Below are 14,277 nucleotides of genomic sequence, written 5' to 3' on the forward strand. Positions count from 1 at the left end.
CGGAGCACCCGGAGGAAACCCACGCAGACACAAGGAGAATGTGCAAACTCCACACAGACAGTGACCCAAGCCGGGAATTAAACCCAGGTCCCTGGAGCTGTGAAGCAGCAGTGCTAACCACTGTGCTACCGTGCCGCCCTTGAGGCAGCATTCGACCGAGTGTGACATCAAGGAGCCCTAGCGAAACTGGAATCAATGGGTGTCAGGGGAGTTTTCCATGGGAAGATGGTTGTGGTTGTCAAGCATCTCAACTCCAGGACAACTCTGCAGGAGTCCCTTAGGGTAGTGTCCTCGACCCAACAATCTTCAGCTGCTTCATCAATGACCTCCCGTCCATCATGAGGTCAGAAGTGGGGATGTTCGCTCATGATTGCACAATGTTCAGCACAATTCACAACTCCCCAGCTACTGAAGCAGTCCATGTTCAAATGCAACAAGATCTGGACAATATCCAGGCTTGGCCTGACAAGTGGCAAATAACATTCGCACCACACAAATGCCAGGCAATGACCATCAATAGGAGACAATCTAACCACCGCCCCATGACATTCAATGGTGTAACCGTCACTGAATTGCTTGCTGTCAACATCCTTGGGGTTATCATTGACCAGAAACTCAACTGGACTCGCCACATAAACACAAGAGCAGGTCAGAGGCTCGGAATACTGTGGCGAGTAACTCACCTGCTAACTCCCCAGAGCCTATCCACCATCTACAAGGCACAAGTCAGGAGTGTGTTGGAATACTCCCCACTTGCCTGGATGGGTGCAGCTCTAACAACTCAAGAAGCTCGACACCTTCCAGGACAAAGCAGCCCGCTCAATTGGCACCACATCCACAAACATCCACTCCCTCGACCACTGACGCTCAGTAGCAGCAGTGTGTACTGTCTACAAGATGCACTGCAGCAATTCACCAAAGATCCTTAGACAGCACCTTCCAAACCCACGATCACTTCCATCTAAAGGACAAGGGCAGCAGATATAAGGGAACACCACCACCTGCAAGTTCCCCTCCAAGCCACTCACCATCCTGACTCGGAAATATATCACCATTCCTTCAGTCGCTGGATCAAAATCCTGGAACTCCCTCTCTAACGGCATTGTGGGTTAACCCACAGAACATGGACTGCAGCGGTTCAAGAAGGCAGCTCACCACCACCTTCTCAAGGGCAATTAGGGATGGGCAATAAATGCTGGCCAGCCAGAGAGGCCCATGTCCCATGAACAAATAAAAATAGCACATCTACAATAAGTATGAATGTGGTGATAGTCCTCACACCAATCCCTACCATCAAATATTCCACTATTGTGGGATGTCCAATTGTGAACGGGCAATGTTATATCATTGAAATGAAGGGAAAGTAATCACAGGACATTTCCTCATCAACTGATAACCCAACACCAATGAATTAGAGTTGTATTAAAAAGCTGATTTGTAAGAGGATAGTTCAAAGTGTAAACAGTGTGACCAGCCACTTACAAGACAGAAATTATCTTGTGCCTCAGGATATCCTGGCAGCAGAGATGCACATCGGCAAACCTGGTGAGGAAGTTCCGCTTTGTAGATTAAGGTAATTTCTCTCCTGGAATTCTGGGCTTGATGACATTTGCAGCAAAGACAAAATAAATTAACCAGAAAATAACAAGACTTTAATCACACCATCCATCACAAGGCATTCTAGAAGCACAAAGATGCCTCCATATACAAGCCTCGTTACTACATCACATGGAAAGTTGACAGAAATACTAATTTAACTAGCAGTGCACAAACATCCATATACATACATTGCAGCGAGTAGCACCAAAATTAAGACTCCAGCATTTAGATACAAAGGCAGCACCATATCTGTACCCATTACAATGTAAACACATTTTTATAACGGTCAAGTATTGTCATTTGATATTTTCACTTACAAATGGATAAAGTCTATGGGACGGACTTCATCCCACTTCCCCAAAATACTTAGGACCCAATTTAACCAGTTAGGTAATGGCCCTCAGAATTCCTGAGGCAGGGATGGCTCAGTGATGCAGACACCTGGTTGGTTCTCTCCTGCACAAGGCAGTGGATGTTGAAGGACATCTGAAATCTAGATTTTTGTTGGAGAATTCCTATAAACAAGGGATTAATGAGCAAAGGTACAAATTGGGTTCAAGAAAGATCAGCCACACTCTGATTGGCAGAGCAGGTTTGAGGGGCTGGATGACTTTGTCCCATGTTTGTCCCTTCATCAACTTGAGGTCCTTTTGAACAAGGGAAAAGCAAGGGAGAGTTACCCAGGGAGTCATCATGGCTTCACATACACATGAACTGAAAGGCCCAGTTAAAATAACACCGTGTTAACACATTAACCTGCTGCACCACCCAACATTCCAGAACATGGGGTCACATTCTCAGATAAAGGGGTATTCAGTGAGGACTGAGGAGAACCCAGTGGGCCATGAATCTTTGGATTCCTCCGATTGGAGGTGGAATGTTTCAGCAGTGAGGGAATGAAGGGTTGGGGGCTGGATGGGGAAGTGGAATTGGTGAGAAGGATCGTATTGAATGGAGGGACAGAAGGTCCATTTCTCCTGTTCTCTTCTGACACTAATCGATAGGATTCACTAATCCAACACCTTTGAAAGACGTGCTGGTTAGGTGCACTGGCCATGCTAAATTCTCCCTCAGTGTACCCGAACGCTGGCGACTAGGGGAATTTCACAGAAATTTCATTGCAGTGTTAATGTAAGCCTACTCGGTCTTCACCTGGCTAGTGGGGATGATAAGAGGCTGAACAGAACTGGGCCCATCCTCACCAAACATCTACATGTTGGTATTTTCCAATGTTGAAGTCACTGGGTAAGACTCCCAACATTATCCCTCACAAATCCCCCGGCACTCGGAGTAACAGACAAATCTAGAAAATCCTGGTCAACGTTACTGAATCATACTGCGCAGGAGACCATTCAGCCCATCAATTAATTATTGCACAGAAGTGTTTGCCATTAAGAAGCTAGAAATCAAAACATTCTGTGGTAAAGCTTCCTGATTGGGATTGCAGGCAGATGAGGAAACGATCACAATTCCTCTCATTTGGAAGCAATTGTGCGATAGCGCTCCCTCCTGGTTAATAACAATCCCAGCAGCAACACACAGAGTGCCAGCAGGAATAATCTGCCCACCGTAACTCATTACTGACCAAACTACACTGACAATGTTACAATAACAAGAAAAACCAGCACAAGGACATTTTATACAAGGCCATCGTTTTACAATATTGTTCATTTTAAAACCCCTGATGCCACCTGCAGGATCATTCCAATTTACATCACTGCCGAAATAAGCTGAAAAGTTTCAGAGTTTCTGTAGGATGTTACTGAACTAGTAACGTAAAGCTCTGCACAAATTATCTGGAGACATTAGTTCAAATCTCATGACAGCAGCTGGAAATTTCAAATTCATTTGAATAAATAAATCTGGAATAAAAGTCTAGTTTCAATAACAGTGACCATGAAACTACTGAATTGTCGTTAAAAATCCATCTGGTTTACAGACATCTTTTAGGAAAGGAAATCTGGCATCCTTACCCAGTCCGGCTTACGTATTCCCTGGATCCACCGCAATGTGACTGACCCTAAAATGCCCTCTGAAATTACCTCAAAGGTTTCTCGGTTGTGCTTAAGAAAATGACTCCCATGTGGGGAAATTTGGGATGGGCAATAAGTTCTGGCCTTGCCAGCGAGACACAGCTCCTGTGAATACACAGATCAGGATTTACAAGGCAGCGATCAGGAATATTTTTGTTGGGTCTGGAGTAGGATTCGAGGAAGCAAACTGCGAATTGACAGGCAGATCTAAAGGAATAACCCATTAATGTTCAGTTTGCACCTAGCTGAATGTAATTGGCTGCAAGTGTTCAAACAATGATCCAGGTTCACTCAACGCCCATCGATTAGGCCCTCACAGACTATCCATCTCACAGACTATCTATCTCAAACTACGGATAGCTTTTTCTCATTTGCTGGGTTGTCTCATGAATGGAGTTTAGGAAAGAGTTGTTACTTCACAGGCGAGAAAATAAAAAGGGGAACATCAAAAATCCAGCTGGAGAAATACAAATTAATAGGAACTGGAATTTCAAATTTTAAATGTGGGCTGCAGGGAGTGTCCATGCTCGGAGATAATAAATTACCATTCAGAACAACCAAAGCAATTCTTCCTTCCAGAGAGTCAAGAGCTACCAACCGGGTAACGTCCTAAACCTGAAGAAGAATGAAGAGCAACTTTTAAAAGAATGAGGGCCTAGCTGGCGAACTGAAGACCTTTCTCAATGGTTAACTTGATCTTTTTAAAATAAAAACATTTTTTAATGCAAGACTTTTTGAAAGATTACAACTTGGTTGCAGTGAAAGGTGGGGTGAGGGGTGTCTAGGACACTGGAACAATGAGACCACTGTTTGGATCAGGAACGGTTTTGATGTTAATGTGGATGATTAGCTGCAGCATTGTTTGGGAGCTGGGGGCTGGAATTTTACCGCCTCGCCTGCCCTGGAATCGAGGTGGGCAAGGCTCCCAGAATGGAATTCTCCATTGGCCTCGGCAGGATTTTACAAACCTCGCCGGAGTGAGGTCGTAAAATACCGACCGGGGTTTATAAAGGATCCTTTAACAAGGAGGTGAGATTGTGAATCATGGTTGATGAGTGGCTCAGGAGAAACAGAATATGTTAATTAGAGATGCAATACATTAACACTGAGTGATAATCTCAATTATACAGGACAGCTCTGATTAGCCTGTTGTCTGGTATAATTACTGGAAATGAGCCCTTTGTCCTCTCTGTTCCGAGAGGTTTTTGTTTGGACAGGATATATTTAAACTTGTCAGTCAACAAGTAAAGACAAAAATGCAGTACAATTATTCAAGTCTCAATATTCTGCAATCATTTAAGACTCTCACATCTCAGTGTCCACCTTAGCCAGTGTTCTACCACAGATTGGGTTCAGATGTAAATACAAGTGACATTAAAGTGTTTTTTCACATAATAACGAATTATTAATCAGGTTCCGACATATTGTGGATGACCAGTGTTTATTTTACATTCTCTTCATTTTTATGTTGAAAGACGTTTGCTGTTTTTGGGCTTCCTGTGAATTCAATTGCCAGCTCGCAATTTTTCTGACAATCTTAATATATTAAAATGTAAATTGTAACATTATTATAAAACCGCTCCCATAAACTGCAGGAAAAAAGAAAATGATTGGAAGTTCTTAGTGCTTAGAGATGTCTTGTACGTGCACCCATTCACCTCACAGCAATAGGCTCTCAATGACTCAATGTGGATTGGGTTTGTAAACAAATTAGCGAGATATATTCGCACTGGATTAAATGTCAACAATCCCAACACTGTCCACCGGGTGAAATTATTGCCAACTGCTGTTAATCTCCTAGTCAGAAGATGCTGTGTAGAATCCATTACTTTGTCACGTTATTCTCAATTTCCAGTCTGCGCTGGGCAGGGGACGACACTTTGACCAGAAGTCCCTCCATCTTCTTTCCCTGCACTGTGGGAACAGGTGTATGGAAATAGCTTTGCACAAACGACTGCTGACCATCCTTGTGTGTGTTCAGAATCAGTGACTGGAAAGCAAAGAATAGAAGCCATCTGTACAATGCTATCCCCAAATGAATCCCTTGCACCATAAGAAATAGGTGAAGACCATTCAGCCCCTCAGGCCTACTCTGCCACTGCATATGAGTATGGCTGATCTATCCACAATTCTACATTCCCTCTCTATCCCCATTATCTCCCTATGTCCTCAATGTCCAAAAGTTTAATGATCTCAGTCTTGACGATCCAACAGCTGGAGATGTGGCCAGGGTAAAACAAAACCAGAGACGGAGAGAAAAGCTGCAACCCAACAATGGGTGATTTGGGTACAGGTTCCGTACACTTCAACAAGGGCAAAACGCAAGGGAGTCAAAAACAAGGCACTGTGGAAGATGAGGGCCACAGAGATCATGATGTCTGATCCACACTCGGTAAGGTTCTGAAGTGAGAACCAGGTTAAATACGATAGGTTGAGGGGGAAAACGAAGAAGAGAATAAGACTGGCAAAGAGAAAATGACAATCGAATGGAAGTTAACATAAAGAACCCAAAAATCTTCTACTGGCGTGTAAATAATAAAGGGGATAGTGAGAGGTGGAGTGGGTCCTATTCGAGAAAAGGAAGTTTAGAGTCACAGGGAAAGGCGAGAATAATTGAGTACTTTGCATCAGTTTTGGTATTTGCATGGACTGAACTTTCTTGAATAAGGAAGTAATATCCTCTGCAGCCTCCCCATATTTAAGAAAGATTGAAGATTATGCCAAGCCTTGCCACTATCTTTGCTCCCACTTCCCTTAGCAACAAAGAACAAAACAAAGAACAATACAGCACAGGAACAGGCCCTTCGGCCCTCTAAGCCCGCGCCGCTCCCTGGTCCAAACTAGACCATTCTTTTGTATCACTCCGTTCATGTGGCTGTCTAGATAAGTCTTAAACGTTCCCAGTGTGTCCGCCTCCACCACCTTGCCCGGCAGCACACGGGGTTACAAACGATCCAGATGAAGCGGCTTATCCACTTTAAGTTTAACCAGCCTTTTCATCATAGAATACAGAAGTAGATAGGTTCTTGATTAATAAGGGGATCAGGGGTTTTGGGGAAAAGGCAGGAGAATGGGGATAAGAAAAATATCAGCCATGATTGAATGGCGGAGCAGACTCGATGGGCCGAGTGGCCCAATTCTGCTCCTATGTCTTCTGGTCTTATAGTTTTTAACTAAGAGAATGCTGACAAAATATCAGTAGAAGCAGAAACATAGAAACAGGAGCTGGAGTAGGCCATTCGGCCTTCGAGCCTGCACCACCATTCAATATGATCATTGCTGATCATACACTTTCAGTATCCCACTCCCACTTTCTCTTCATACCCCTTCGCCCCTTTAGCCGCAAGGGCCACATTCAGCTCCCTCTTGAACACATCTAATGAACTTCAGTGGATTAAAGAGAGCCAGCAGTGATTTTTAAAAGGCAGATTGTGCTCGACTAAACAAACTGAATCTTTTGGAGAAGGTTGATGCAGGGAATGTGGTGGATGTTGTCTATTTGGATCTTAAGAAAGTGTCAGACAAGGTATCACATAAAGGGTTGATCAACAAAATGGAAGCCCAACGGAGTCAGAGGGTCAGTGTCAGCTTGGATATAAAATGGGTTTAAGGACAGAAAGCAGCGTGTTGTGGTGGATAGTTATTTTTCAGATTGGAAAATGGCACAGCGATGCTCGTCAGGTCTCAGTGCTAGGATCACCGCTTTTTAAGATACAAATGACTTGGAATTGAGAATAAACTTTCAAAATTTACTGATGATACCAAACTCAGAGAGATAGCGGAAATGAAAACGACAGAAATAGATTGTGTCAGGATATACGGGCAGACAAATGGCGGATAGAATTTAATACAGAGAAGAATGGACTGATGTCGTTTGACAGAAAGGCAATGTCCACTTAATGTTGTAGTTCAAAAGACAGAATCACCTGGGCATTCACGTGTATCGATCTTTCAAGGTAGCTTGACACACGGTTAGCAAAGAGAATGGAATTTTGGGTTTCAGAAGTGGAGGATTTGTTTCCAAAGGCAGGAAAGTTCTGCTGAATTTTTATAAAGTTCGGGTTCAGCCTCGAGTTTGCATTCAATTCCGATTGTCACAGTTTTGGAAAGATGGGAGGATCCTTGAGGGGGCGCAGTGGACATTTCCCAGAATAGCTCCAGGGATGTCCCCCTGCCCCCCCAACAAAAAAACCAAAATAAACGGGAATTTTCACCTCACTATTGAAGAGGAAGTGGAGTTTCTGTGTGGGCTGCAACTCAATACGATGAAGAAAATACGGGTTTGAGAATAGGATCTCGTCAGCCACTTGCTGCCCAAATGGCCACGCTGCAATCCCTGCCACTCCCTCATCCCACAATCCCATACCTGTTCCTGGAGTTTGATAGTGACGGGCTGCTGAACAGGAGACTCCGTTTTGGTGGGAAGATCTTCACAAGAAGCCGGAGTGAGAACCGGAGAATGGATTTGTCCTGGTGAAGAGGCTCTCACACTGGCTCTGGTTGGTGTTGGTACTGAACCCGGAGCCATTAGAAGCTGGCCGCTCGGTACCAGGTTGAGGTTTTGGAGGTTGAAGTGTACTAGGGCGCTGTTGTGAAGGGAGTTCCCAGCAGATTGTGTTGGAGGAATTGGCTGGCAAATCACTGGCACCATCAGCTGATAGGGAAGATTCACTGATGCCAGGCCCGGGGGTATGGCCATTCCACTGAGGCTCTGATTGGTGGAAATAAATAAATTCAATTCGCTCAAACCTGTGAAACAGGAAGTGGACAGAAAACAAAAATCATTCTTTAAACAACACGGAAATATCTTAAACTGTTGGTTTATAAAACATGAGAAAGGAGCAACCGAGAGAGTCACCATGGAGACAAAGTGGGCGCAGGTGATAGGGTGAGAGATGTCATTTAGATTGTGGGTTTCAACAATCCAGTCAGTGAAGTACTTTTGAAGCATTGTCACTATTGCAGGATTGGAAGTGCCTCAGGACAAAAAGGTCTAAACATTTCCTGTGACAAGTAATTGTTGTCTAGTCTAGACCACTCCAAACGGGTGGAATTATTCAAATTCAAACAGCCAGAACTATTCATTCCCCTTTGTTTACCTTCTATCAGCATTGGACAAATGCATTTGTCTCATTTCACCAAAGTGACGCCAGTATTTCAGCAGTTAGTGTGTACGATACAGGGTGAGAGTCAAACACAGCGTGACCTCGCTACACTCTGCACAAGCACAGGACACAGCAACACTTCACAAATTACTCTCCACTCTGAACCCATTTTAATTCATCACCACCCCCTTCTCAGGGGCAATTAGGGATGGGCAGCACCCACATCCCAAATCAAACAGATTCGCTAGGATTCTACTGCCCCGCCCGCCACCGAGTCAGAGCGGGCGAGGGGCGGACAATGGAAATGTCCATTGACTTCGGGCGGGATTTTCCAGTCTCGCTCGAGTGAGGCCATAAAATCCTGCCCAAAAAGAAAAATACTCCTGAAAATGAACATGACTCCAGACAGCTGAATTATTCAATATGGAATTGTTAAAGTTTGTATATTATAGATCAACATAGAATACATACATAAAACCAACCTGTGTTTCAAATCATTTTGTAAAAATATGTGATGTACTCTTGTAGGTTTCAGCCAATTGCTATGTTCCCCAAAGCTCCTCCCTCCCTGCCACACACATCCCCCCCCCCTTCCCAAACCACCTCCACCGACTCACTCACCAGCTCCTCTGCCCAAACCCCTTCTCACTCAGCCCCTCCGTCCCACTCATCTCGCCCCCAGTGCTCCACCCTCCCTGCCACCTCACCTGGACCCAGTTCCCCCTCACTGCTCCATCAGTTGGCCTTTCTGTGGTTCCTCCTTCGCTGGTGCTGTGTGGGTTGACTCTGCTGAGGCAGGGCGAGGGGTCTCCCTGGGATATAGAAGCTTGGGATATAGAAGCTTGGGCCCTGGGAGCACAACCTCTTATATCATAGATCAGAGGTGGCACAGAGGCACAGTGGTTAGCACTGCTGGTCCTCAGTGCCAGGGACCCGGGTTCAATTCCCGGCTTGGGTCACTGTGTGGAATCTGCACGTTCTCCCTGTGTCTGCGTGGGTTTCCTCCAGGTGCTCTGGTTTGTCCCACAATCCGAAAGACGTGCTGGTTAGGGTGCATTGGCCACGCTAAATTCTCCTCAGTGTACCCGAAGAGGCGCCGGAGTGTGGCGACTGGGGGATTTTCACAGTAACTTCATTGCATGGTTAATGTAAGCCTACTTGTGACACTAATAAATAAACTAATATAAAACACGGGAGATTTGTGCTAAAAAGCACAGAGATACCGTGTGAGAAAACTGCAATGGCAACAACTCAACTTTCTAAATATTAATTTAAATGGATGGAAAATGGAGAGTCTCTGGTTTGGGTGATGCCGTCGCCTTTAACCTGAGGGTGAGTCAGTAGTGGAAGGGGAAACTGCAGCTTGAAGTGTTCCAGTCGAGATCGAAATTGTTGGGCTCTGGTGGATCTCAGCTCAGAAAACAGCAACACGAGCTTTTATTTCGCAATGTTTTGCTTCCCAGATTATCTTTTAAAAAGCATTTAGATAGTTACATGGGTACGATGGGTATAGGGGGATATGGGCCGAATGCAGGCAATTGGGATTAGCTTAGGGGTTTAAAAAAAAGGGTGGCATGGACAAGTTGGGCCAAAGGGCCTGTTTCCATGCTGTAAACCTCTATGACCTGAACAATTCATGAATTGGAAATTTCTTTATACGTTGAACATTGATGACTTTTCTACTGCTAAGAGTGACCTGCGTTAGCTGTGAATCCCCAGCACCATTGCCCATGGTAAACCACAATGATTTGCTGATTTATTAAGGATAGAAGTGAGATCAAAGTGTAATATATTATTCTATTGTTAAGATAAAAGATTGGACCCAGAGATCTGACAATGACACATGGTGAAACTGAATTGAAATGGGATTGGGTTTGATTCTGGTGGGATGGGGTGAAGTTGAGGGACTATTTCCAGCCACAATTACTGTTGCTATGTTCATTTTTATTTCAATGGCAGAAGTGATGAACTGGGTTGTCTGCACTGAAACGATCACTGATAATCTGTGGGCTGGCATCAGAGAGAAGCTTCCAGAGTTTTCTAGAGACCAAACAAGTTGGCCAATGTCCTGCAGAGAAAGGCAGTGCCTGCAGCAAGGCAAAGTATCTGAACAGAACGGGAAGCACTCACCGGGAGAAGCTGCCAAACAACACCTCTGGTTATTTTCGGTGAATCCACTGGAGCCTTGGATAACAAATGGAGACGAGATGAGATTCCCAGCGGACACCAGCGTCTAAGAGGAACAGCGCCAGTTATCCAAACGTTAGACGTGTTACATTCCTTCACCACAAAATATTCAGACAAACGGGTTTGAAAGAAAGAAAGACTAAAAATAATTTTTTTAAATAATGGTTCTGAAAGGGAGTGTCTCTGTCCCTCTGTGAACCCTCCCTCCAGCTCTACAACCCTCGAGTTCTCTGCACTTCTCCACTCCTCTGTCTTGAGTTTCCCCAGTTTTAGCCACACCACCATCAGCAGTGATGGAGTTACCATAGAACCATAGAAAATTACAGCTCAGAAACAGGCCTTTTGGCCCTTCTTGTCTGTGCCGAACCATTTTACGCCGAGTCCCACTGACCTGCACTTGGACCATATCCCTCCACACCCCTCTCATCCATGAACCCATCCAAGTTTTTCTTAAATGTTAAAAGTGACCCCGCATTTACCACTTTATCCGGCAGCTCATTCCACACTCCCACCACTCTCTGCGTGAAGAAGCCCCCCCTAATATTCCCTTTAAACTTTTCTCCTTTCACCCTTAATCCATGCCCTCTGGTTTTTTTCTCCCCTAGCCTCAGCGGAAAAAGCCTGCTTGCATTCACTCTATCTATACCTATCAAAATCTTATACACCTCTATCAAATCTCCCCTCAATCTTCTACGCTCCAGGGAATAAAGTCCCAACCTATTCAATCTCTCTCTGTAACTCAGTTTCTCAAGTCCCGGCAACATCCTTGTGAACCTTCTCTGCACTCTTTCAACCTTATTTACATCCTTCCTGTAACTAGTTGACCAAAACTGTACACAATACTCCAAATTCGGCCTCACCAATGCCTTATATAACCTTACCATAACACTCCAACTTTTATACTCGATACTCCGATTTATAAAGGCCAATGTACCAAAGGCACTCTTTACGACCCTATCCACCTGTGACGTCACTTTGAGGGAATTCTGTACCTGTATTCCCAGATCCCTCTGTTCAACTGCACTCTTCAGAGTCCTACCATTTACCCTGTACGTTCTTCTTTGATTTGTCCTTCCAAAGTGCAATATCTCACACTTGTCTGCGTTAAATTCCATTTGCCATTTTTCAGCCCATTTTTCTAGTTGGTCCAAATCCCTCTGCAAGCTTTGAAAACCTTGCTCACTGTCCACGACACCTCCAATCTTTGTATCATCAGCAAACTTGCTGATCCAATTTACCACATTATCATCCAGATCATTGATATAGATGACAAACAACAATGGACCCAACACCAATCCCTGCGGCACACCACTAGTCACAGGCCTCCACTCAGAGAAGCAATCCTCCACAACCACTCTCTGGCTTCTTCCATTGAGCCAGTGTCTAATCCAATTTACTACCTCCCCATGTATACCGAGCGACTGAACCTTCCTAACTAACCTCCCATGAGGGACCTTGTCAAAGCCCTTGCTGAAATCCAGGTAGACAACATCCACCGCCTTCCCTTCATCCACTTTCCTGGTAACCTCCTCGAAAAACTCTAATAGATTGGTCAAACATGACCTACCACGCACAAAGCCATGTTGACTCTCCCTAATAAGTCCCTGTCTATCCAAATAGTTGTAGATCCTATCCCTTATCACACCTTCCAATAACTTGCCCACCACCGACGTCAAACTTACTGGCCGATAATTTCCCGGATTTCTTTTGGAACCTTTTTTAAACAACGGAACAACATGAGCCACCCTCCAATCATCCGGCACCTCCCCCATGAATACTGACATTTTAAATATGGCTGCCAGGGCCCCTGCAAGTTCAACACTAGCTTCCCTCAAGGTCCGTGGGAATACCCTGTCCGGTCCTGGGGATTTATCCACTCTGATTTGCCTTAAGACAGCGAGCACCTCCTCCCCTTTAATCTGTAAAGGTTCCATGGCCTCCCTACCAGTTTACCCTATTTCCTTGGACTCCATGCCCGTTTCCTCAGTAAATACGGATGCAGAAAACCATTTAGTATCTCCCCCATCTCTTTTGGTTCCATACACAGTCTACCACTCTGGTCTTCAAGAGGACCAATTTTATCCCTCACTATCCTTTTGCTCCTAACATACCTATAGAAGCTCTTTGGATTTTCCTTCACTCTGTCTGCCAAAGCAACCTCATGTCTTCTTTTAGCCCTCCTGATTTCCCTCTTAAGTAGCTTCTTGCACTTTTTATACTCCTCGAGCATCTGATCTGTTCCTTGCTGCCTGTACATTTCATACAACTCTCTCTTCCTCTTAATCAGTGTTACAATCTCCCTCGAGAACCAAGGTTCCTTATTCCTATTTACTTTGCCTTTAATCCTGACAGGAACATACAAACTCTGCACTCTCAAAATTTCTCCTTTGAAGGCCTCCCACTTTCCATTTACATCCTTACCAGAGAACAGCCTGTGCCAATCCACACTTCCCAGATCCCTTCTCATTTCATCAAATTTGGCCTTTTTCCAGTTCAGAACTTCAACCCGAGGACCAGATCTATCCTTATCCACGATCAGGTTGAAACTAATGGCATTATGATCACTGGATCCAAAGTGTTCCCTCACACATCCATCACCTGCCCTAACTCATTTCCCAATAGGAGATCCAATATCGCATCCTCTCTAATTGGCACCTCTATATACTGATGTAGAAAATTCTCCTGAACACATTTTACAAACTCTACCCCGTCTAAACCTTTAACAGTATGCGAGTCCCAATCTATATGTGGAAAATTAAAATCCCCTACTATCACAACTTTGTGTTTCTTGCAGTTGTCAGCTATCTCTCCGCTGAATTGCTCCTCCAATTCTCACTGACTATTGGGTGGTCTATAATACAAGCCCATTAATGTGGTCATACCTTTCCTGTTTCTCAGCTCCACCCATAGGGCCTCTGTAGACAAGCTCCCTAATCTATCCTGCCTGAGTACCGCTGTAACATTTTCCCTGACCAACAATGCCACCCCCCCACCTTTTATCCCTCTGCCTCTATCCCGCCTGAAACATTGGAACCCTGGAACATTGAGCTGCCAGTCCTGCCCCTCCTGTAGCCAAGTTTCACTAATGGCGATAATGTCATATTTCCATGTGTCCATCCACGCCTTCGGCTCATCTGCCTTCCCCACAATACTCCTGGCATTGAAATCCTGGTTCTGGAATTCCCTCCGGGAACCTCTCCATCTCTTTAGATAGAACATAGAACATTACAGCGCAGTACAGGGCCTTCGGCCCTCGATGTGGCACCGACCTGTGAAACCAATCTAAAGCCCATCTAACCTACACTATTCCAATATCATTCATATCTTTATCCAATGACCATTTAAATGCCCTT

At 44.7% G+C, this 14,277-nt stretch overlaps 1 protein-coding gene across 1 annotated transcript in view; it reads right to left on the bottom strand.

The window, feature by feature from the left end:
• Positions 1–1,633: 1,633 nt before the first annotated feature.
• Positions 1,634–14,277, bottom strand: part of LOC144498422 (transcription factor E2F7-like) — a 49,809-nt gene continuing 37,165 nt past the window's right edge. The window contains exons 12-14 of the mRNA XM_078219495.1: positions 10,868–10,970; positions 7,999–8,381; positions 1,634–5,622 (exon numbers count right to left, since the gene is read on the bottom strand). Coding sequence (XP_078075621.1) covers positions 5,458–5,622; positions 7,999–8,381; positions 10,868–10,970 — 651 coding nt within the window. The 3' untranslated portion in view covers positions 1,634–5,457. The remainder of the gene's footprint in view (positions 5,623–7,998; positions 8,382–10,867; positions 10,971–14,277) is intronic.

The sequence above is a fragment of the Mustelus asterias genome, chromosome 9 (assembly GCF_964213995.1).
Source record: "Mustelus asterias chromosome 9, sMusAst1.hap1.1, whole genome shotgun sequence".
In the NCBI taxonomy this organism is placed as follows: domain Eukaryota; kingdom Metazoa; phylum Chordata; class Chondrichthyes; order Carcharhiniformes; family Triakidae; genus Mustelus; species Mustelus asterias.